Source organism: Balaenoptera borealis (assembly GCF_965194805.1).
Source record: "Balaenoptera borealis genome assembly, chromosome: 15".
NCBI lineage: Eukaryota > Metazoa > Chordata > Mammalia > Artiodactyla > Balaenopteridae > Balaenoptera > Balaenoptera borealis.
In genome coordinates this window covers 56334409-56352922 of record NC_138871.1, presented here as the reverse complement: position 1 = coordinate 56352922, position 18514 = coordinate 56334409, and the positions used below count along the sequence as shown (strand labels likewise).

The window sequence follows — 18514 nt, the reverse complement described above, 5'->3', positions numbered from 1 at the left end:
ACGGGGAAAGGGAGGAGGCCTCCTGAATCAGGCAGCAAATGCTGGATGAAGCTGGAAGAGGAGGGAGGGAGGGAGATCCCGAGCTGGAGAGGGTGCGGTGCCAGAGGAAGGGGCTTCAGAAGGCTAACAGCCCCCTGCCTGCCAGCAGCCCCTCCCACCCATCTCCTCCTGCTCAGAGAGCCCCCAGCTCCGAAAGGTGAGCACGCAGGGTTCCGCCCGAGGGCCTCCAGATTGAGCCATCTCTGCGGGACCCCTCATGTCAGAGCCTTCCATCCTCTTACTCTGGAGTCCTCAAGTCTGACACTAGCCTATCGAGTTAGACCCAACAGAGACCCTGTAACAGAGACAAAGGGTTCTACATAAAAGAGAGGCTATGCAGATGCCAACTATTATATATAGGATGGATAAACAACAAGGTCCTACTGTACAGCACAGGGAACGATATTCAGTATCCTGTGATAAACCATAATGGAAAAGAATATATGTATGTATTACTCGATAATCATTTTGCTGTGCAGCAGAAATTAGCACATTATAAATCAACTATACTTGAATACAATTTAAAAAAAAAAAGGCTACAGAATAACCCCAAATTGCTGAATTCTGTCCATCTTCTAGACCTTTGGGTGGGTTGCTTTTTTTAAAGGTGCTTTTTCATCCTCTCCTCCTCCTAAACAGGCTGTTAAAATTCGTACCTTCACAGGGGCCTCTCCTGTTGCTTCCACCCAGAACTCTGTCTGCCTCACTGGAGAATCACACAAAGCTAGTGATTTAAATTTAAATAGTGTCCAGGTTGGTTTTTTCCCTCACACGGAAGCCCTTGTTCAAATGAGCTCTGATGTGAAATCCTGATATATGAGTCTATAAGACAGATGTGAGCGAGCTGCTCAGGCAGAAGTGGGAGAGCCCGGGGAAGTGGGAGCGGCCGAGCTACGGCCTTGAGTGTCTCCTGCTCTTGAAATGAGAGCTCTTTCCAGAGCATTTCAAGGCTTGAAGTCAAGTCACAGCAGGGGCAGGAGAGAGGTGGAGCCCCACCTGGAGTCCTGCCCGTACACCGTCTCTTCCTGGCTGTGAACTTCAATCCCCTCCTCTTGAGCCCTAGATGTGCCATTTCTTCTGTCCCTCTTAGCGTGCTGTGACTGGCACAGAGGGGAGGGCAGGGGCAGGGAGGGTCCTGCTGCTGGGGCTTCCTCCCATCTAAAGCTGAAGGGGCCTCAGGGGTGCTCAGAGGGTTGTTAATAGCCTATGAGTTCCACCTCCCAGGTGACCATGTTGGGTGGCGCACATGCAGGACAGCAGAAGAACTCGGCAGGCAAGAAGGTGAACAACAAATCCATCCTCACAAGGGCGATCTAAACACTGAGTTATTTCCTCTGGACCTTCCAGGATCATTAACTAATTCACATCACAAATCTCCACCTAAGGCCAGCCGTGTGCACAGCGACTGGTTTCATGCTTGCCCCTTCCATGGTTTCTAGCCAGAGCTACCAGCACCAGCAGCTGCCCTGTGACGGCTTGCCGGGGGCTCCCAGGGGCACTGCGCCGTGTGCTGGAGAGGGCAGGACAGAGCCGGACAGCGCACTCTGTTCCTCCAGCAGATAAAGCTCCCCCTTTGCCCTCTCAGTTTCCATTGCTGAGCTCTCCAAGGCCTAAGGAATATTCTGTCCCAGATCACAGTGACTTGTGGCCTCTAAGTGCCTTTCCCAATTCCAGGAAGTTTCACTTCCTGGAACACGATAGCCCAACTGCTATGTCAGTGCCAGAGGCAGGTCGAGGTGTTTCCCCTAGATACCTCACAGGTTTGAAACCTTGAGGTCATCTCTGCTTTCCCTTCTCTCCCACCGCCTACAAGCACAGCCCCCAAATCCTCTTGAGTCTACCCCATGCTCTCTCCACCCCATCACCACTGATGGCGCCTCATGAGGACTCTTGCTACCAGCTCCCAGTTGATCTCCTGACTCACCCCCACTGGCTCACCCCCAGCCCTGATCCATCTCATGCACGGCTGCCAGAAAGAGCTCCTCAAACCCACGTTCCTGGCAACATTACTCCTCTGTCTGAAACCCTCTCCAGCCTCCCTTCACCTATAAGAGGAGGTCCTTGGCTTGGCATTCAAAGCCATCCCAAACGTGGCCACTCCCGCCTTTCTAGCTTTGCCTCCTGCTCCACTCCCCTGGCCTCAGCCTATGTTCTGGCCACACAAGTCCACTTGCTGCTCCCCAATCAGCTCCCAAGTTGCCCCCAACTCCAGGTTTGGCTCCGGCTTTTCCTTCCGTGTTGAAATGCTCTCATTTGTGTGCCACTTATCCCTTCCTTTGGGCCAGCTCCACTCTCAGGAACCTCCCTAGACCCCACAATCAAAATGCACCTCCATCTTCTCCACGTCCCCAGCAGGCTGTCAGTATGAGCACAAAGCTCCTTCTTCCCCGTCCAGCCCTCATTTAAGGATGAGACCTCAGAGGCAAGGACTCCTCATGATTTCTTTCTTTCTTAGGAGGAGAAGTAAGAATTAATTTAACAATATTTAGTCTTCTCAAAGAAGACATTAAGGGCTTCCCTGGTGGTGAAGTGGTTGGGAATCTGCCTGCTAATGCAGGGGACACGGGTTCGCGCCCTGGTCTGGGAAGATCCCACATGCCGTGGAGCAGCTAGGCCCGTGAGCCACAACTACTGAGCCTGCGCATCTGGAGCCTGTGCTCCGCAACAAGAGAGGCCACAATAGTAAGAGGCCTGCGCACCACGATGAAGAGTGGCCCCCGCTTGCTGCAACTACAGAAAGCCCTAGCACAGAAACGAAGACCCAACACAGCAATCAATCAATAAATCTTTAAAAAAAAAAAAAAAGAAGACATTAAATATTAACATAATTTAATATTATTATTTTACTGTGGCACTTTTTAAACCACTGAATTGAGGACAAAATTAATGAAATGACATGTATTTTCAAGGTATTCAAGACTCAGTAGTAATAATGGACTTTGGAACACCAAAGAGCAAACCATTAGCAGGGTATGCTACAAAACGCCTGTGTGCTGAAGGAATGTGAAAACTTAATCAGCTGCTTGGTATCCTTGAGGGATGTCAAAACAAGACAATATTGTTCTAATGAATCAGCTGGCTAAACTTCTGACTAAAGTGAAAAATCAGGGGGTGATACTCAATCCTCAGTTACTTTTCAGTCTAAAGCAGAAAGATGTGCATTTTTTGCCTAAGAAAATCACGCTGCATTACAGAGATTCTGTTTAAGCACTGCTATCAGGCAGAACAGAGAACACACGGGGACATGCTGAATGAGTGTCCTCACACAGCGACGTCATGCTGCTGAGATCTCTGAATGGGAGGTATCCGGCTTGGGTTTGATTTTCTGGATGCAAAAATTCACTCAAAATGAGTTTAAAAAAAAAAAAGGTGGGGGGCGGGCAGGATGTTTTCATATAATTTAGGAGAAAGGAGTCACCCTGGGGGGGTGGAATAGTTGATAAACCAGCCAGATGGTCTATCAATATATACTGTGTTACGTCTTTTCTAGTTGTGGACTTGGGATTTTTAAAAAACATTTTATTTTGAAATAATTTTAAACATGGAAAAGATGCAAGTACAGCAACTACCTATCTGTGTTTACTATTTATATCCACACATAGTGTTATTTTTTTCTGAACCATCTGAGAGTAAGTCACAGGCGTTGTGTCCTTTTCCACCTTAATATTTCAGTTGTGTATTTCCTAAGAATAAAAATATTCTCTTACAAAACCATAGTATGGTTATCAAATTCATGAAATTTAATATTGATTTTAATCTACAGACAATATTTCAATATTGTCAGCTATTCTAATAATTTCCTGTATGGCTTTTCACCCCTCCAGTACAGGATCTGGTCCAGGGTAACATACTACGTTTAGCTGTTACAGAATTCTTGTCTTTTCACACCTCAGATTCTCTTTTATGGACCAAGATAGGAAATACAAAGATAGACAAGTAGGCTTTTACGTTACTTACTCCCTCAGAGGCTTTCACACATGGAATTTCACACGCAAAAGGCACTCAAAATATAATTACTGATTTCTATTTCTTGAGAAAAAATTCAAACCTGAAGGAGGGAGAACACGGTAATATAGTTTTACTATAAATGAACTTGGAAAAATTCTGAAAGAAATAAAAGTAGCAGGGCAAAAACTCTAAAGATTAGGAGGGAAGAAGTCCACTTATGAATTCCACCATGAAATGATCTTTCCCATCTTTGGTGAGAGGGTCCTATAGAAGTCTAGTGAGTGTTACGTTCCACCAGATGCTTACTGAGCACTTGCTCGGTGCTCCGTGTGTCCTTCTAAGGAAAATGCACAATTGGAAAAAGGAATGAATCATTAATGGCAGAATTTTAGGTATGAGGACAGGGATGGGGAGAAGGCTGCTAGTACAGCACTCGCAGCACCGATGTGAATGTTTTCCCACTGAGAGGACAAGCTGATCCTGGCTAAATGTGCCCTGGAGTAGTATCACTGGGAGATTATTAAGACACCAGCTCCTTCCGTACATGTAGAGAAAAGCGCCCAGACCATTACAACGGAGGACTCAGGTAGGGGGATGTTCGCACATTGCAGGAGAAGCTTCCAGGGACCACAACCCTACCCATGGGAATGAGGGGCCCGAATCAGTTACCGACACTGTATGGCTATTTCCCCTCCCATTCTGCTGTCCATTAAGGTAAACTTCTTTGCTCAGCCTGTGACTACCTGTCTCAAAATGGTGTTCTTACTTCTCTTTGGGATGGCTGACCCAGAGATCTTTCCTGACACCTAGCCCCAAGTGCATGGAATCCAAGTCCACCAGAGTGGCCACCCTCCCAGACAGCCATTCGCCCAGAGGTGTGACCTGGCTTCTACTCCACCTAGCCCCATCCCTTCCACCCAGCAGCCCGTTTTCCATCTGCAGCCTGGAGTTCCCTTTTGCTTCCACAGCATTTGCCATTGCATACAGGTAACTAGGGCCCAGGGCTCTAACAGCTCATACTATGAACTGAGTGGCTATGAGCTCAGAACTACCCATCTAGGCTGCTCCTCTTTCCACTCCCCTCCTGCCCCCTGGGTTAACGTCACCACCAAATGAGGAGCCAAGGCACAAAGAGGAGCAACTTGACTTACACTCATCTGTTTCTTTTACGTGTAGAAATGCACAGAGGAGCAAAATCATGGATCTAGATCTCTGGATTATGTAACCACACAGAAAATCCAGACTTGGCCTTATTTAAAAAGGATGTCAATGTAACTAACAAAAGGCACTGTTTACTACATTTCTACCTCTGAAAGCAATTTTTCTCTATGATGTCCTAGAGCAGGGGTCAGCGAACTGTGGTTAGCAGATCAAATCTGGGAAGCCACCTGTTTTTGTAAATAAAGCTTTATTGGAACACAGTCACGTACACTTGTTTTCCTATTGTTTATGGCTACTTTCCCACTAAAATGGCAGAGTTGAGACAGAGACTGAATGGCCAACAAAGCCTAAAATATTCACTCTCTGGCCCTTTACAGAAAGTGCGCCAACCCCTGTCCAAGAGCAATGAGGCATCGAAGAAAGATAAGAATGAGGTACCTGTTGACTGGCAAGTGTTTTCCTGTGACATGGCAGTCATCACGGTTTCTGTGGCTGCATCTCGGATTACTTGCTCCTCACTCTGCAGGAGGGTGAGGACACATTTCCAGAGAGCAAGCGTATCTTGCAGTCCTAAGAAGGCCAAAAAGGATTCAAATTACCTAGGATGCAACTTATAAGCAGGTACAAATACTGCTTCAAATCCAGTATTGAATGAGCAAGTTACTCCTTTTTTGTGGGTACTGCAAGGAAGGGAGACTTGAGAGTCAGATAAATGCCAGAAGAGAGAGGACCCTAAGGGGACAGGTCTGAAAATGCCCTTTTGAATAGGAAACACTTCTGGAGGCAACCAGCCCCAGGCAAGGCTCCCTAGAAGGTACGGCCGTGGCTGGTTAAGGCCCAGCTGTCAACGGGCCTTAGTCAGTGACTCACGCTTCTCAGAATGAAACTTTATGCATCAAGAGTGCTTTGGGGAAACTAGCCCAGTGTTAATTTGAGTGACTGTTTCAGCTTATAAATTCTGAAAGCAAAGTTTCAATCAAGATTATGCTTTGGGGGGCAAGAACTGAAAAAAAGCAAAGAACCATGATAAAGGCACCAGCCTGTGCCACGTCTACGCGGGGCCCACGACCTGACCGCCACTGCCCCTGGGCAGGGACCCTATCAAGTCCCTGTGCATCGTGCTGCTGGGGACCAGAGACCAGGAACAGACAGTGTCTGCCCCTGAGCAACCAAAAGGGACATCAAGTGGAGAACACAAGGTAAGGAGAAGGCAGGGCTGGAAACACGTGGCTGTGACTCACCACAGGGAAAGGTCCCAGGGGACTGGTGTAACGGGAGGCGGACTGCGTGAGGGAGGGGAGAGGGGGCAGGGCCTCAAAGGAGGGACACATACTGTCCAGGTGGGGTGGGTCGCCGCGGAAGACCACCACTCATCATCCCTTGACGTTCAGTGGGGAACCAACCCTGCCCTGAGAGCTCTCTTAGCTCACCCTCTCCCTCATCTGTCCACAGAGAGCCCAATATCAGGGCCACCAATGCTCTAGTCATACTGAGAGCAGCAATGGCTCCCTCTGGGGTTTGCGCTCTCCTGTCTGTTATGAATCTGGCTTTAAATTTTACTCAGTCTTTCAGAATCTATCCATTCTAATTGTTCTCTAGGGTTTCAAATTTCCCTTTCTTAACATTTTCTTATACCGCTAAGGTCCTCAATCTTCCCTCTTTAGTCCATTTCAATTTTTCTTTCTCCTTAAATGACTTCGGTCTGCCCTGGACTTGTCCCCATGCACTTTATGTCCTTTGCCTCTCAGTTCTGTGCCTGTTTTTCATGTTCTTGCAGGCTGCCAGCCACTACCGACCTCCTTCCTCATTGCCTGTGATGCCCTGAGCAGCTCCAGCAATTCATGATGAACCAATGGCTTTTGCCCAGGACTCAGTTTCACTCAGAAATTCCACACTATTCCACACACATTTTCCTGCTACGAACCAGGGTTAGAGCAGCCAAAGTCACCCAGAAAATGTTCTGCAAAATGATATTACCCTCCCTGAGAAGTGTCATCAAAGTTTCTAAACTTCTGCTCTTATTCCTCTGGGTCCAACGATTAAAGCAAAATTGTAGCAGGTCCCCTTTCAGTCCCCCTTTGGGTGTAGAAAAAATGCCTAAAAGTCACTTAGAACAGGGGGTCCCCAACCCCCGGGTCTGGGGCCTGTTAGGAATCGGGCTGCACAGCAGGAGGTGAGCAAGCGAAGCTTCATCAGCCGCTCCCCATCCCCGCCCCACTGCTCGCATTACCACCTCAACCCTCTCCCCACCCCGCCCCCGTCCGTGGAAAAACTGTCTTCCACGAAACCAGTCCCTGGTGCCAAAAAGGTTGGGGACCGCTGACTTAGAAGAAAGATTTATGAAGATACCAAAGACAACTGTTTCTCAGAGAGATCCAGAGACATGAGACACTTGATTGGTCTGAACTCCAATAACACTTAAAATTTGAATCTCACCATCTGAAAACGCAGTTCTTTTCTTTATTCTGTAAACCTTTTCTCCACAACTACACTGAAAGCTCCCTGGATGCAGGGACCATGATTTATTCTCCAGGGCTGGGCATGGAAGAGGAGAACAAAAACAGAATTCCCGTAATGGATGGAAGAGAATCCCAGCATGGTTAATATGGGGGTAAGATGGCAGGAGAGGGCAGGGTCAGGACTCAGACGTGGCTTTGGGTCCTGAGTTTTCCTTTTATTAAACCCTATGCTTAAAACAAAACACTACAATTTAAAAAAAAATTTTTAAGTTAAAACAAAAACCCCTATGGTTTTTCAATTCCTTTGGGTTTCCTAAAGCTTGGTTTTCTCAACCACCATTGATACGATGCTCTTTCCTAATTATTACTCTTGAAGGACAGGGGGTGGCAGTAAGGAAAGAGACATGAATGTAGAGAATATGGTTGGAGCTGTACATCTATTTGATTTCAAAATATCTCTACCTTTACTTCCCAAAGATGCCTTAAACTTTTTTATTTTATTTTTTGGCCACGCTGCGCGGCATGCAGGATCTTCCCCGACCAGGGATGGAACCTGCGCCCCCTGCAGTGCAAGCACAGAGTCCTAACCACTGGGCCGCCAGCGAAGTCCAAAGATGCCTTAAACTTACAACTACTTTCAGTGAAAGGAACCAGCAGTCTTCCTAGTCCCTTAAGCCAGAAGCCTGGAAGTCATCCTCGAATGTTCCCTTTATATTAACCTCAACACCAAGTCCTGCTGATTCTACTTCCTAAATGCTTTCGAGGCTGGCCTTTCTTCTTCCTCAAGGCCACACTTCACTCTGTCCCATTTATTTCTCACCAAGGTCACTGCAACAGGCTTCCTGGAAGAGGTGATGGTTAGGCTGAGTCTTGAAAGACAAACAGGAGTCAGTCAAGCAGCAGTTTGTTTAGAGAACTGCTCCCCGCTGATGACGCATGGGGAGTGGTGGCCAGTGAGGAGGGAGAAGCAGGCAGGGCACAGAAGAGGAAGGGCCTTCTGAGCCAGGCTAAAGAGCATTTAGGTTTTATCCTGAAGGCAATGGGCACCCACTCAAAGGCTTTAAGCAGTGGAGGAAAATGATCAGATCTGTATTTCAGAAAGACCACAGAGGCTTTTGGAAGCATAAGGAGAATGGCTTGGGGGACAAGACAGAAGGAAAAGAGGCCAATTAAGAGGCTGTTGGTGGGGCTTCCCTGGTGGCGCAGTGGTTAAGAATCCGCCTGCCAATGCAGGGGACATGGGTTCGAGCCCTGGTCCGGGAAGATCTCACATGCCGCGGAGCAACTAAGCCCGTGTGCCACAACTACTGAGCCCGCGTGCCACAACTACTGAAGCCCGTGAGCCTAGAGCCCTTGCTCTGCAACAAGAGAAGCCACCCAATGAGAAGCCTGCACGCCGCAACTAGAGAAAAGCCTGCGCACAGCAACAAAGACCCAAGGCCACCAAAAATAAAAATAAATAAATAAATTTATATTAAAAAAAAAAGAAAAGAAGAGGCTGCTGGTGAAAAGTGATTAGAGTAGGAGAGTGAGAGGGTGGGAAGATCTTTGAAAGATGTAAAGGTATGGTGTACGCTGTCATCTTTCATCTTCCCTTCTTTTTTTAACCTAGAGCATCTATTCACGCTTTTAGTGCGTTTGGTACGATGGACACCTCCCCCCCACCCCCCCACCCAACAGCGGCTCAGCGCACTTACCAAGAATGGGATGGGGGTTGGTGAGGAAAAATGGTGCAGTGCTGGTGAGAACTTCAGCAGCGGCCAGCCTGGACTCGGTGGGAAGATGATCTCCGCAAGAAGAGAGGACCAACTGGACCCACTGCTTCAGGTTGGGGGCCACCAAGTCCCTGGTCTAAAAGTACAAAGTGTTCATACAGCAGTTCAGAAGATGCGACATGGGCAGACATGGAATCAGGGATGAGCTACATATGCGTTTCCCAGGCTCCCTTGCATTGGGGAGTAATGTGATTAAGTTCTGACTAATGGGATGCCATTAAAAGTGGTTATCTGTGCAATTTCAGGTCATATGTAAGGAAATACGTGTGACCTTCACTTCTTGGGTTTCTCTGTCCTGCTAGTTGAACAAGGACAAGATGATGGGAGCTGGAGCAACCATCTGGGACCAGAAGATGGAAGCCACGTTAAGGACAGCAGAACAACAAGGTAGAAGGGCCTGGGAGCCCAATAATGTCAAGCTACTATCTGCTTTGGACTGCTTCTCTCTGGTTTAAGCCACTGTATTTTTGAGTTTCTGTCACATTTAAAGCAGCATCCTAACTAACAGTATTGTTTAAACAAAGCCCTATTGTTGTTTCTTTATAGTGACAGCTTTATTGAGATACAATTCACATACCATATAATTTACCCATTTAAATACATAATTCAATGATTTTTAGTATATTCACAGATATGTGTGTACCACCATCACCACAGTCAATTTTAGAACATTTTCATCACCAAAAAGAGAAGCCCTGTATACTTTAGTTGTCATCCCCATCCTGTCAACTCCCCCTCGCCCAGCCCTAAACCGTTAATCTACTTTCTGTCTTTATGGATTTGTCCGTTCTGCACATTTCATATAAACTGAATCATACAGATGGCCAACAGGCACATGAAAAGATGGTCAAAACCACTAATTATTGGAGAAATGCAAATCAAAACTACAATGAGGTATCATTTCATACCAGTAAGAATGGCCGTCATTAAAAAGTCTACAAATAATAAATGCTGGAGCAGGTGTGGAGAAAAGGGAACCCTCTTGCACTGTTGGTGGGAATGTAAATTGGTGCAGCCACTATGGAGAACACTTTGGAGGTTCCTTAAAAAACTAAAAATAGAACTACCATATGACCCAGCAATCCTACTCCTGGGCACATATCCGGAGAAAACTCGAATTCGAAAAGACACATGCTACACCAATGTGCACAGTGGCACTATTTACAATAGCCAAGACATGGAAGCAACCTAAGTATCCATCAACTTTACCCATGGATAAAGAAGATGTGGCATATATACACAATGGACTATTAGTCAGCCATAAAAAAGAATGAAATAATGCCATTTGCAGCAACATGGACAGACCTAGAGATTATCATACTAAGTGAAGTAAATCAGACAAAGACAAATATCATATGATATCTCTTATATATGGAATCTGAAAAAATAATATAAATGAACTTATCTACAATGCAGAAATAGACTCACAGACATAGAAAACAAACTTACGGTAACCAAAGGGGATGGTGGCTGGGCAAGGGGGGAGATAAATTAGGAGTCTGGGATTAACATATACACACTACTGTATATAAAATAGATAAACAACAAGGACTTACTGTATAGCACAGGGAACTATATTCAGTATCTTGTACTAACCTATAATGGAAAAGAATGTGAAAAAGTATATATATATATATATATATATATATATATATATATATAACTGAATCAAAATTAATTATACTTTAATAAAAAATGGTTAAAAAATTGAATCATACAGTATGTGGTCTTTTGTGACTGGCTTCTTTCACTCAGCATGTTTTCAGGGCTCATCCATGCTGTAGGATGTATGTATCAGTACGTCATTACTTTTTATGACTGAAAAATATTCCATTATATAGATATACCATATTTTGTTTACCCATTCATGAATCAGTTGATGGACATTTGGGTTGTTTCCATCTTTTAAACTCTGGTTTTTTACTTTTTCTAGAAAGGGGATTATTGTTCCGAATAAATTTTACTTCCCCTATCAATTAAGCCTCTTTAAATGTTCAAAATGAGATTGTTGGCTCCTCTGATCATCTATGAGCATCTACAGAACTAAACTGATCAGTGTCTTAGATGTGAGGAAGCTGCTGACTTGTTAACTTTTCTCTCCCTGAAAAATTTCCAATATTCTTCAACTATCACTTCATTCAAGTACCAAGCAGTGCCTCTGAGATGCACATGACAACTGCTTAAAAACGGCTTTAGATGAGAACGCTGTCTTTTGACAGACTTGTTAGGCTGCCCTGTGACTACTTTCTCAGAACTTGTTCCCCACCCCCGCCCCAGGCTGTAGTTTTTTTTAGCAAATCCTCTCCCTTCCTACAAACTCTCCTCCTATCCTCCCCAAAACACACACATGACTTTTTTTTTTAGCTTTTTGCATCTCCTAGTGACCCCCTGGCTCTGGCCCCTTGGCCTGCCTCTGAATGACAGACCCAGGGAAACTGTGTATATCTGCTTAGTACTCACCCTCTGGTCTTCTCTCTGTCCAGTCCCAGGCTCTCTGAACTTAACAATCTCCTATGTGAAGTCTTCCTCAGCTCTGCACACACTCCCTCTGGCCTCTGGTTTCCCTCAGCCTCCCTCCTACTAGAGTATCATTTAATATCATGATTTAATGCTCCTTTTCTCTCGTTAGACTGCCCTCCAGTCTTCTTCATCCTTGTACCCCCAGTACCTCTCTCAGGGCTGCTGGAGCATAAGGAATAGGAATCCACAATGTTATGGTGCCATGATCACAGTGTAGTGATGTGAAACCATGATCTTCAGGTAATTTTACTGTGGAATTGACTGCCTTCTACTTACAATAATTCTCTGATGGTGGCATCTTTCTCATATGCCCCTAAGTATGCAAGTATTTGTCCTAAGGCATCATTCCAGGAAGCTGGTTTTTTTTTTTTAAATTGAAGTATGGTTGATTTACTTCAACTATACTTACAGTGGTTTCAGGTGTACAGCAAAGTGATTCAGTTATATATATATATTTTTTTTCAGATTATTTTCCATTATAGGTTATTACAAGATACTGAATATAGTTCCTTGTGCTATATAGTAAATCCTTGCTGCTTATCTATTTTATGTGTAGTAGTTTGTATCTGTTAATCCCATACTCCTAATTTATCCCTTTCCCACCCTCCTTTTCCCCTTTGGTAGCCATAAGTTTGTTTTCTATGTCTGTGAGTCTGTTTCTGTTTTGTATATAGGTTCATTTGTATTATTTTTTAGATTCTACATATAAGTGATATCATATGATATTTGTCTTTGTCTGACTTAACTTCACTTAGCATGATATTCTCTAGGTTCATCCATGTTGCTGCAAATGGCATTATTTCATTCTTTTTTATGGCCGAGTAATATTCCATTGTATGTATATATCACATCTCCTGAAGCCAACTGTCTGTTGATAGGCACTTGGGTTGTTTTCATGTCTTGGCTATTGTAAATAGTGTTGCTATGAACACTGGGGTGCATGTATCTTTTCAAATCAGAGTTTTCATCTTTTCTGGATATATGCCCAGGAGTGGGATTGCTGGATCATATGGTAGCTCTATTTTCAGTTTTTTAAGGAACCTCCATACGGTTTTCCACAGTGGCTGCACCAATTTACATTCCCACCAACAGTGTAGAAGGGTTCCCTTTTCTTCCCCAGGAAGCTGTTTTGATTACTTTAGGTCCACCCCACCCCCAAAGACATGTCCTAAGACAGGTGGGACACATCTGGGCCTCCATGCAAAGCCAGCTGGACCATGTTTGGGGGGGATATTTAAGCCTTAGCGATATATTTTCATATATAGTTGACAAGGATGCACTCCTAGTGACTTGCAATCCTTGGAACTGACTTGCTCATTCCCTCATTAGATAAAGAGTCTAGTGAGAAAAACAGGAAAAAACAAGGAGTTTGCGCATAAATGCACGTATGTCCTGGAGGGAGGAGGTGGTGTTACCCTCATGGACTCAAATCAAATGTGCCCAGAACAAGAGAAAAGAAATGCCAAACACGGTGCTCAGAAAATTCTCCCCAAGTTATACCCAAAGTGAAAAACGAACACGAATGATATTTTTGTAGAAGCTACACACATATGCCACAGAGATTCTGCCTGTGGGACAGTTCACTTTTACTGACACCTTCCAGGGAAATCAGAGGACAGAAATCTAGACCCCAAAACAGGGGAAATCAGCCTCACCTCCTCACACGTCCTCATGTGGTGGGCAATCACTTTGGAGGCGAGTCTCAGAGCTTCACTTTGAATATCAGACCTAGAAAAGTCAGCCAGAAAACACACAAAACATATAATCACCCTGAAACTAATATAATATTGTAAGTCAATTATACTTCAATAAATAAATATGAAAATACATAAATAAATAAAATCAAACATTTTATATACATATGGTTTTTACAGATAGTCTGTAATCCATGTGGCTGTGAATACTACTGGAAATCTCTACCTTGTGGCTATACAGATGCCTCCGGAAGCAATTACCTTTTGGTAACTAATGGGAAACTGACATCATTCTATTGCTTGGGCTTAGAACACAGGCTGAGACTTAGAAAGAAATACAGGACCTGAGTCCTTAGGCCAGGACTATGCTCAAGTTCATTACATGACTGACTGATGGGACCATGTGTTGTACCAAGTTTGCACAGGGAGCACTGGAGGCAAACCTTTCATTGGAAGCAATATCCATTGTCCAGATCAAGAACTCCTTTGGGGTTAGATGGACACAGCGCTCTGTCTGAGGAAGCCACTCACTGGGGTCCATGCAATGGAGAATTTTCAGTATCTGTGTGAGCCAGATCCATGGAAAACAAACAAACAAACAAACACACACACACACCTCAGAAAAGTCTCCAGAATCTAAATAATAATCATTTGTACCAATAAGGGACTCTATCTTTCAAAAAGTGCCCACTGACTTCCTTTTTCCCCCCTTAATAGCTTTGCGAGACCAAGATAGTCTAGAGCAGTGGCATACTGGGATCAGAGGGTAGATGCCATATTCCTAGGTCAGTGCCCTTTCCTTTTGATCATGATTTCCAGGTGACCATCTGCCCCCAAAGAGCCACGTCAGCAAAGACTGCTTACTCTCTCGATCTCTATCTTTGGTTAATCTCTGTCATCAATACCATTATCATTAAACACTTTTCTTAGCACTCTTTTATGCATGAAGCCATGCCAAGCCATCGTGCGAGAGAGTCCTTGCCCTTTGGATGCTGAATCTCCTTCCAATCCTGGAGATGCCAAAACTGATCCTGCCTCCTGACCTTATCACTCCAGTGGGCTTGCCAAAGACTGCGGGGAGTGGAAAGGGATGGTCAGTACACCAGAGACTTCACCTTGCAGAGGCATTCTGGGTGATTTTCCTTCATAGCCAACATCAAGAATGTCCCTCCCGTATTCCATAGCAAGGGCGGCAGTCCCTTCTCTCCTAGTCCCGAGGCTGCTGCTGAGAACCTTTCCAACAGGGCTTCCAGCGTCAGCAGGCGCACTTCAGGGAAGGAAGACTCTAACAGCTGAGAGAAGGAGATGGGAACGTCCCTTGCCTGCTCTCCAGCCTGGGCTGCTACTGCCCACACTGCAGCGATGGCCAGTTTGGTGAGGCTCTGGAGGTACTGGGGCAGGCCTGGCACCGTGAAGGTATAGGGGAATCCGGTTATCAACTCTGATCCCAAGATGATCCTTCTGACTTCCTCCCAGAAGCCAAGATGCTCCAGAACTAAAAAACAAAAAAGCAAAGGAAAAGAGGCAATCACTTTATTCAAAGTTCCACAAAAGGACATAGGTGAACACACACGACTCTGGATACCCTGGGTGGGACAACCAGACGTCATTCCTGAGTAGATTTCACACTAACCATGTAATAAGTGACTAGGCCATTAAGATTCAGATTTCTGGCCCAGAAGCACTTTCTATTTAGGTAATTCATGATTTTCCCCCTAGAGTGTCAGAAGGCATTCCTATCAGAAAGTGTGCTCCTGGCACCCCTCCCTAATAGTCAATAAATATAAACTCAGTGACCTCTTGAATCCTCAAGCCTCAAAGCTGAGCAGGATAAAAGAACATCTAGTCCACGCTTCCCTCAGGGGCTCAGATCGCCTCTACAGCACCTCTTCTCAGAGGCTCTTGGCAGAACCCTACAGTGATTTGGAGCTCACGAGACAGACTGTTCCGCTGTTAATAGATCTATTTGCCACAGAGTTCTTTTTGGAGTTTCCACTCAGTGGCCCAATTCTGCATTTTGAGCCCTTTAGGCATTTGAATACAGTTATTATATCCCCTCTGTCTTCTCCAGGTGAAACACCCCTACTTCCTTCAACTAGTCCCCAGATGACGGGGTCCACCCTCTCTCACTGTTCTAAGCCACCTTCCTTTGGATGTGCCTCAGCCCTCTTCAGGCATGGCGCCACAGAAGGGCACATGACTCTCCCTCGTGGTCTGAGCAGTAGGACTGTTGCTTGCCCTGTTCTCACATGAGGTCCCTGGAGTTGTATCACACTGTTGACTCATGTGGAGCATAAAGTCAACTGAACCGCAGGCCTTTCTTTTTCACATGGTCCACTGACAGTGGTGAGTCGTCCATCTCCCACCTTGTACTCAGGACTTAGATCAAGACTTGTTTTCTTTGTTTGTTTTAAACCAAAGCAGATCCCTGTTAAATTTTATGGTCTGCCTTTTAGATTGCCGAGATCTTTTTGTATTCTCAGTTCTGATCACAAATATTTATTGCCTGCTTACTATGTGCTGGGTGCTAAGTGAAATAAGAATAATGCCCTTAGGGAGTTTATATTCTAATTTGAGAAAGAGAAATGAATGACTAGGTGATTCTAATATAGTGGTGGAAGCAATCACCTGAGTCTTAAAGAGGAAGAGAGAGGAGAATGCGTTGGAACCACCAAAGGCAGAGCAAAGGTTCAAAGGCATAAAACAGAATGGACCACGTGAGGAACTATAGGCAGTCTGATCTCAGCACAGAATTCGAGGTGGGGAACAGCGGGAGATGAGGCTAGAGGAGCAGCACGTCCAGGACATGGGGAACCTCCTAGGCCACGCGAAGGAGCTTGGACATTTTTCTGCAGGCAAGGGGATGCCATCGAGGGGTTATTTTAAGCAACAAGGTCAGGTGAACATGTCCACTGAAGTGTTCTTATTGCTGAGAGGCCAATATTAGGGGCAGGGAGCCCAGCTGAACGACTACTGCAGTAGTGGAAGAGAGAAACGATGAGGGTGTAAAGTAAGGAACAGACAGGAAGAAGATGCGTTTGAGAAGCATGGAAGGAATAAAACTGGCAGCACTGGGGGACTGGCTGGGGGAGGAGTGTTGGGTGCCTCCCAGAACCCAGATTCTTCATACAGCACATTCATCATCCAATAGAAGCTGGGTAAACCTCAATTTGACAAGCAGGCCGTAAGTAATCACTAAAGATGTGGACTGGACCAGCGTGGAGGACAGAGGGCTTTGGTGAGTAGTATAGTTGGTTCCCTGCCTGCCCCATCCCCCGCCCCACTCCAAGCTCTCATCAATTCATTAACCAGCTCTCTTAGGGTCTAGGTATTCCCCAGTTATGAATCCTCCTAACTCTACCATTCTGCCCACATGTTATCTACAAGAACATCAGGAGAGACTTCATCAAATGCCTTGCTGAAATTTAGATATCTCATAAATCAGTGAACACTACTGACTCCTAGAAAATGATCACAAACAGAATAAAAATGTAAAAGATTAAAGTAACAGTTGGAAAAAACTCACTTGGAATTGAAATATTACACAGGCTTGCAATAATCCAGGAATTATTGCAATAATAAATAATAAAAATATAGACTATTCCTGTTACACATCAAACTGTTTCAAAAAGAAATTTCTCCAAAGAGGCAAAAGAGGGGCTTGGGCTCCTATATGATGGTGCCCCTAGAGGCCACCACCCCCCACCTGCTAGCTGTGCTTGCAGACACACCACTGCTCTTAACCCAGACTCTGCTGAGGTCTAAGTTCCAGCAGGAGGGCAGCCTTCTTTGCAAAGCAGCAGGGAAAACCCCAGGTGTCAGGATCCTCAACTTTTGTGTCATCATCTCTATTTTCAATGCCTAAAAACCTAATCCCAGTATAATTTAGAAATGAGAAGACCACACTCCAGTGATCTCCAGGTGTCACTTTCCTAGCCTTCCCACCCACTGCTACCTGAGGACAACACTGTATCAAAAAGGGCTTTCATTTGTTAGGCTAGGAGTCAGAAACATGGCTCAGAGACACGCTCTTTAAAACATAATTAAAAACAGGAAGAACTGTCTTGGTCATTCTGGATAATTTTCAGATGAACCTGCTATAGGTATTCCAGGCGGAGTGTATAGTCCGCTGGACTCAAGAGCTAGGCACCCAGACACACTTGCTTCCTTTAAGACCTTGAGGAATGATGACATGATCAAGAAGCCCAGGACTGAAGGCACAACCCCAAAGACAGGGGACATGGGGCACCTGCTCAGGAAGGGATTCTTTGGGACTTCTTGGCCTCCACTTCCTGTGGACTTCAGTATAATCCTATAAGCATGCATTAAGCGTATAGTAGGTACTTCGGGAGATACAGAGATTCAGAGTTGAGAAAGAAAAATTACCTGCTGTCAAAGAGCTTTAAAACTGATGGGAGGATAAAGACAACCACTAAAATTGCAAAATGCTTAGTACCCTAAAATCATTAGTGAGAAGAGCTGACAACTATTGAGTATTAACGTGTCAGGCACTACAGAATATTATATATCCATTATTTAATGCTATGAATAATAATTACTTTTAGAATTGACACTCGTTGAGTATTAGTCTAAGCACTTCAACAAGTACTAAATCATTTAATGAAGTAGGCGCTGTTATGACTCCCCGGTATTTTACAGATGAGGAAAGAGGTTAAGTTACTTGCCCGAGGTCACACAGGGAATTGTAGGTAAAGGGAATACAAAAGCCATAAGAATGACCAAAATGAAAGCAATGTGCACTTATTTTCTATCGTAAGTAAAAAAAAAAAAAAGGGGGGGGGCTTTCAGAAGGGAACAAAATTTAAGATGGGCAGGGGCTTCCCTGGTGGCGCAGTGGTCAAGAATCCACCTGCCAATGCAGGAGACATGGCTTCGAGCCCTGGTCCAGGAAGATCCC

General features: G+C 45.0%; 1 protein-coding gene across 4 annotated transcripts in view; it reads right to left on the bottom strand.

Moving 5' to 3' along the window:
• THADA (THADA armadillo repeat containing) overlaps positions 1-18514 on the bottom strand; it is a 319657-nt gene that overhangs the window by 43201 nt on the left and 257942 nt on the right. For 3 of the 4 annotated variants that reach the window (XM_082357946.1, XM_082357947.1, XM_082357948.1), the window contains 5 exons: positions 14712-15091; positions 14040-14158; positions 13558-13630; positions 9305-9458; positions 5587-5718 (listed from right to left, as the gene is read on the bottom strand). In XM_082357946.1, the coding sequence (XP_082214072.1) occupies positions 5587-5718; positions 9305-9458; positions 13558-13630; positions 14040-14158; positions 14712-15091 (858 nt within the window). Of the gene's footprint in view, positions 1-568; positions 4325-5586; positions 5719-9304; positions 9459-13557; positions 13631-14039; positions 14159-14711; positions 15092-18514 lie in introns of those variants that run through there. The other variant, XM_082357949.1, reaches the window with a different exon arrangement.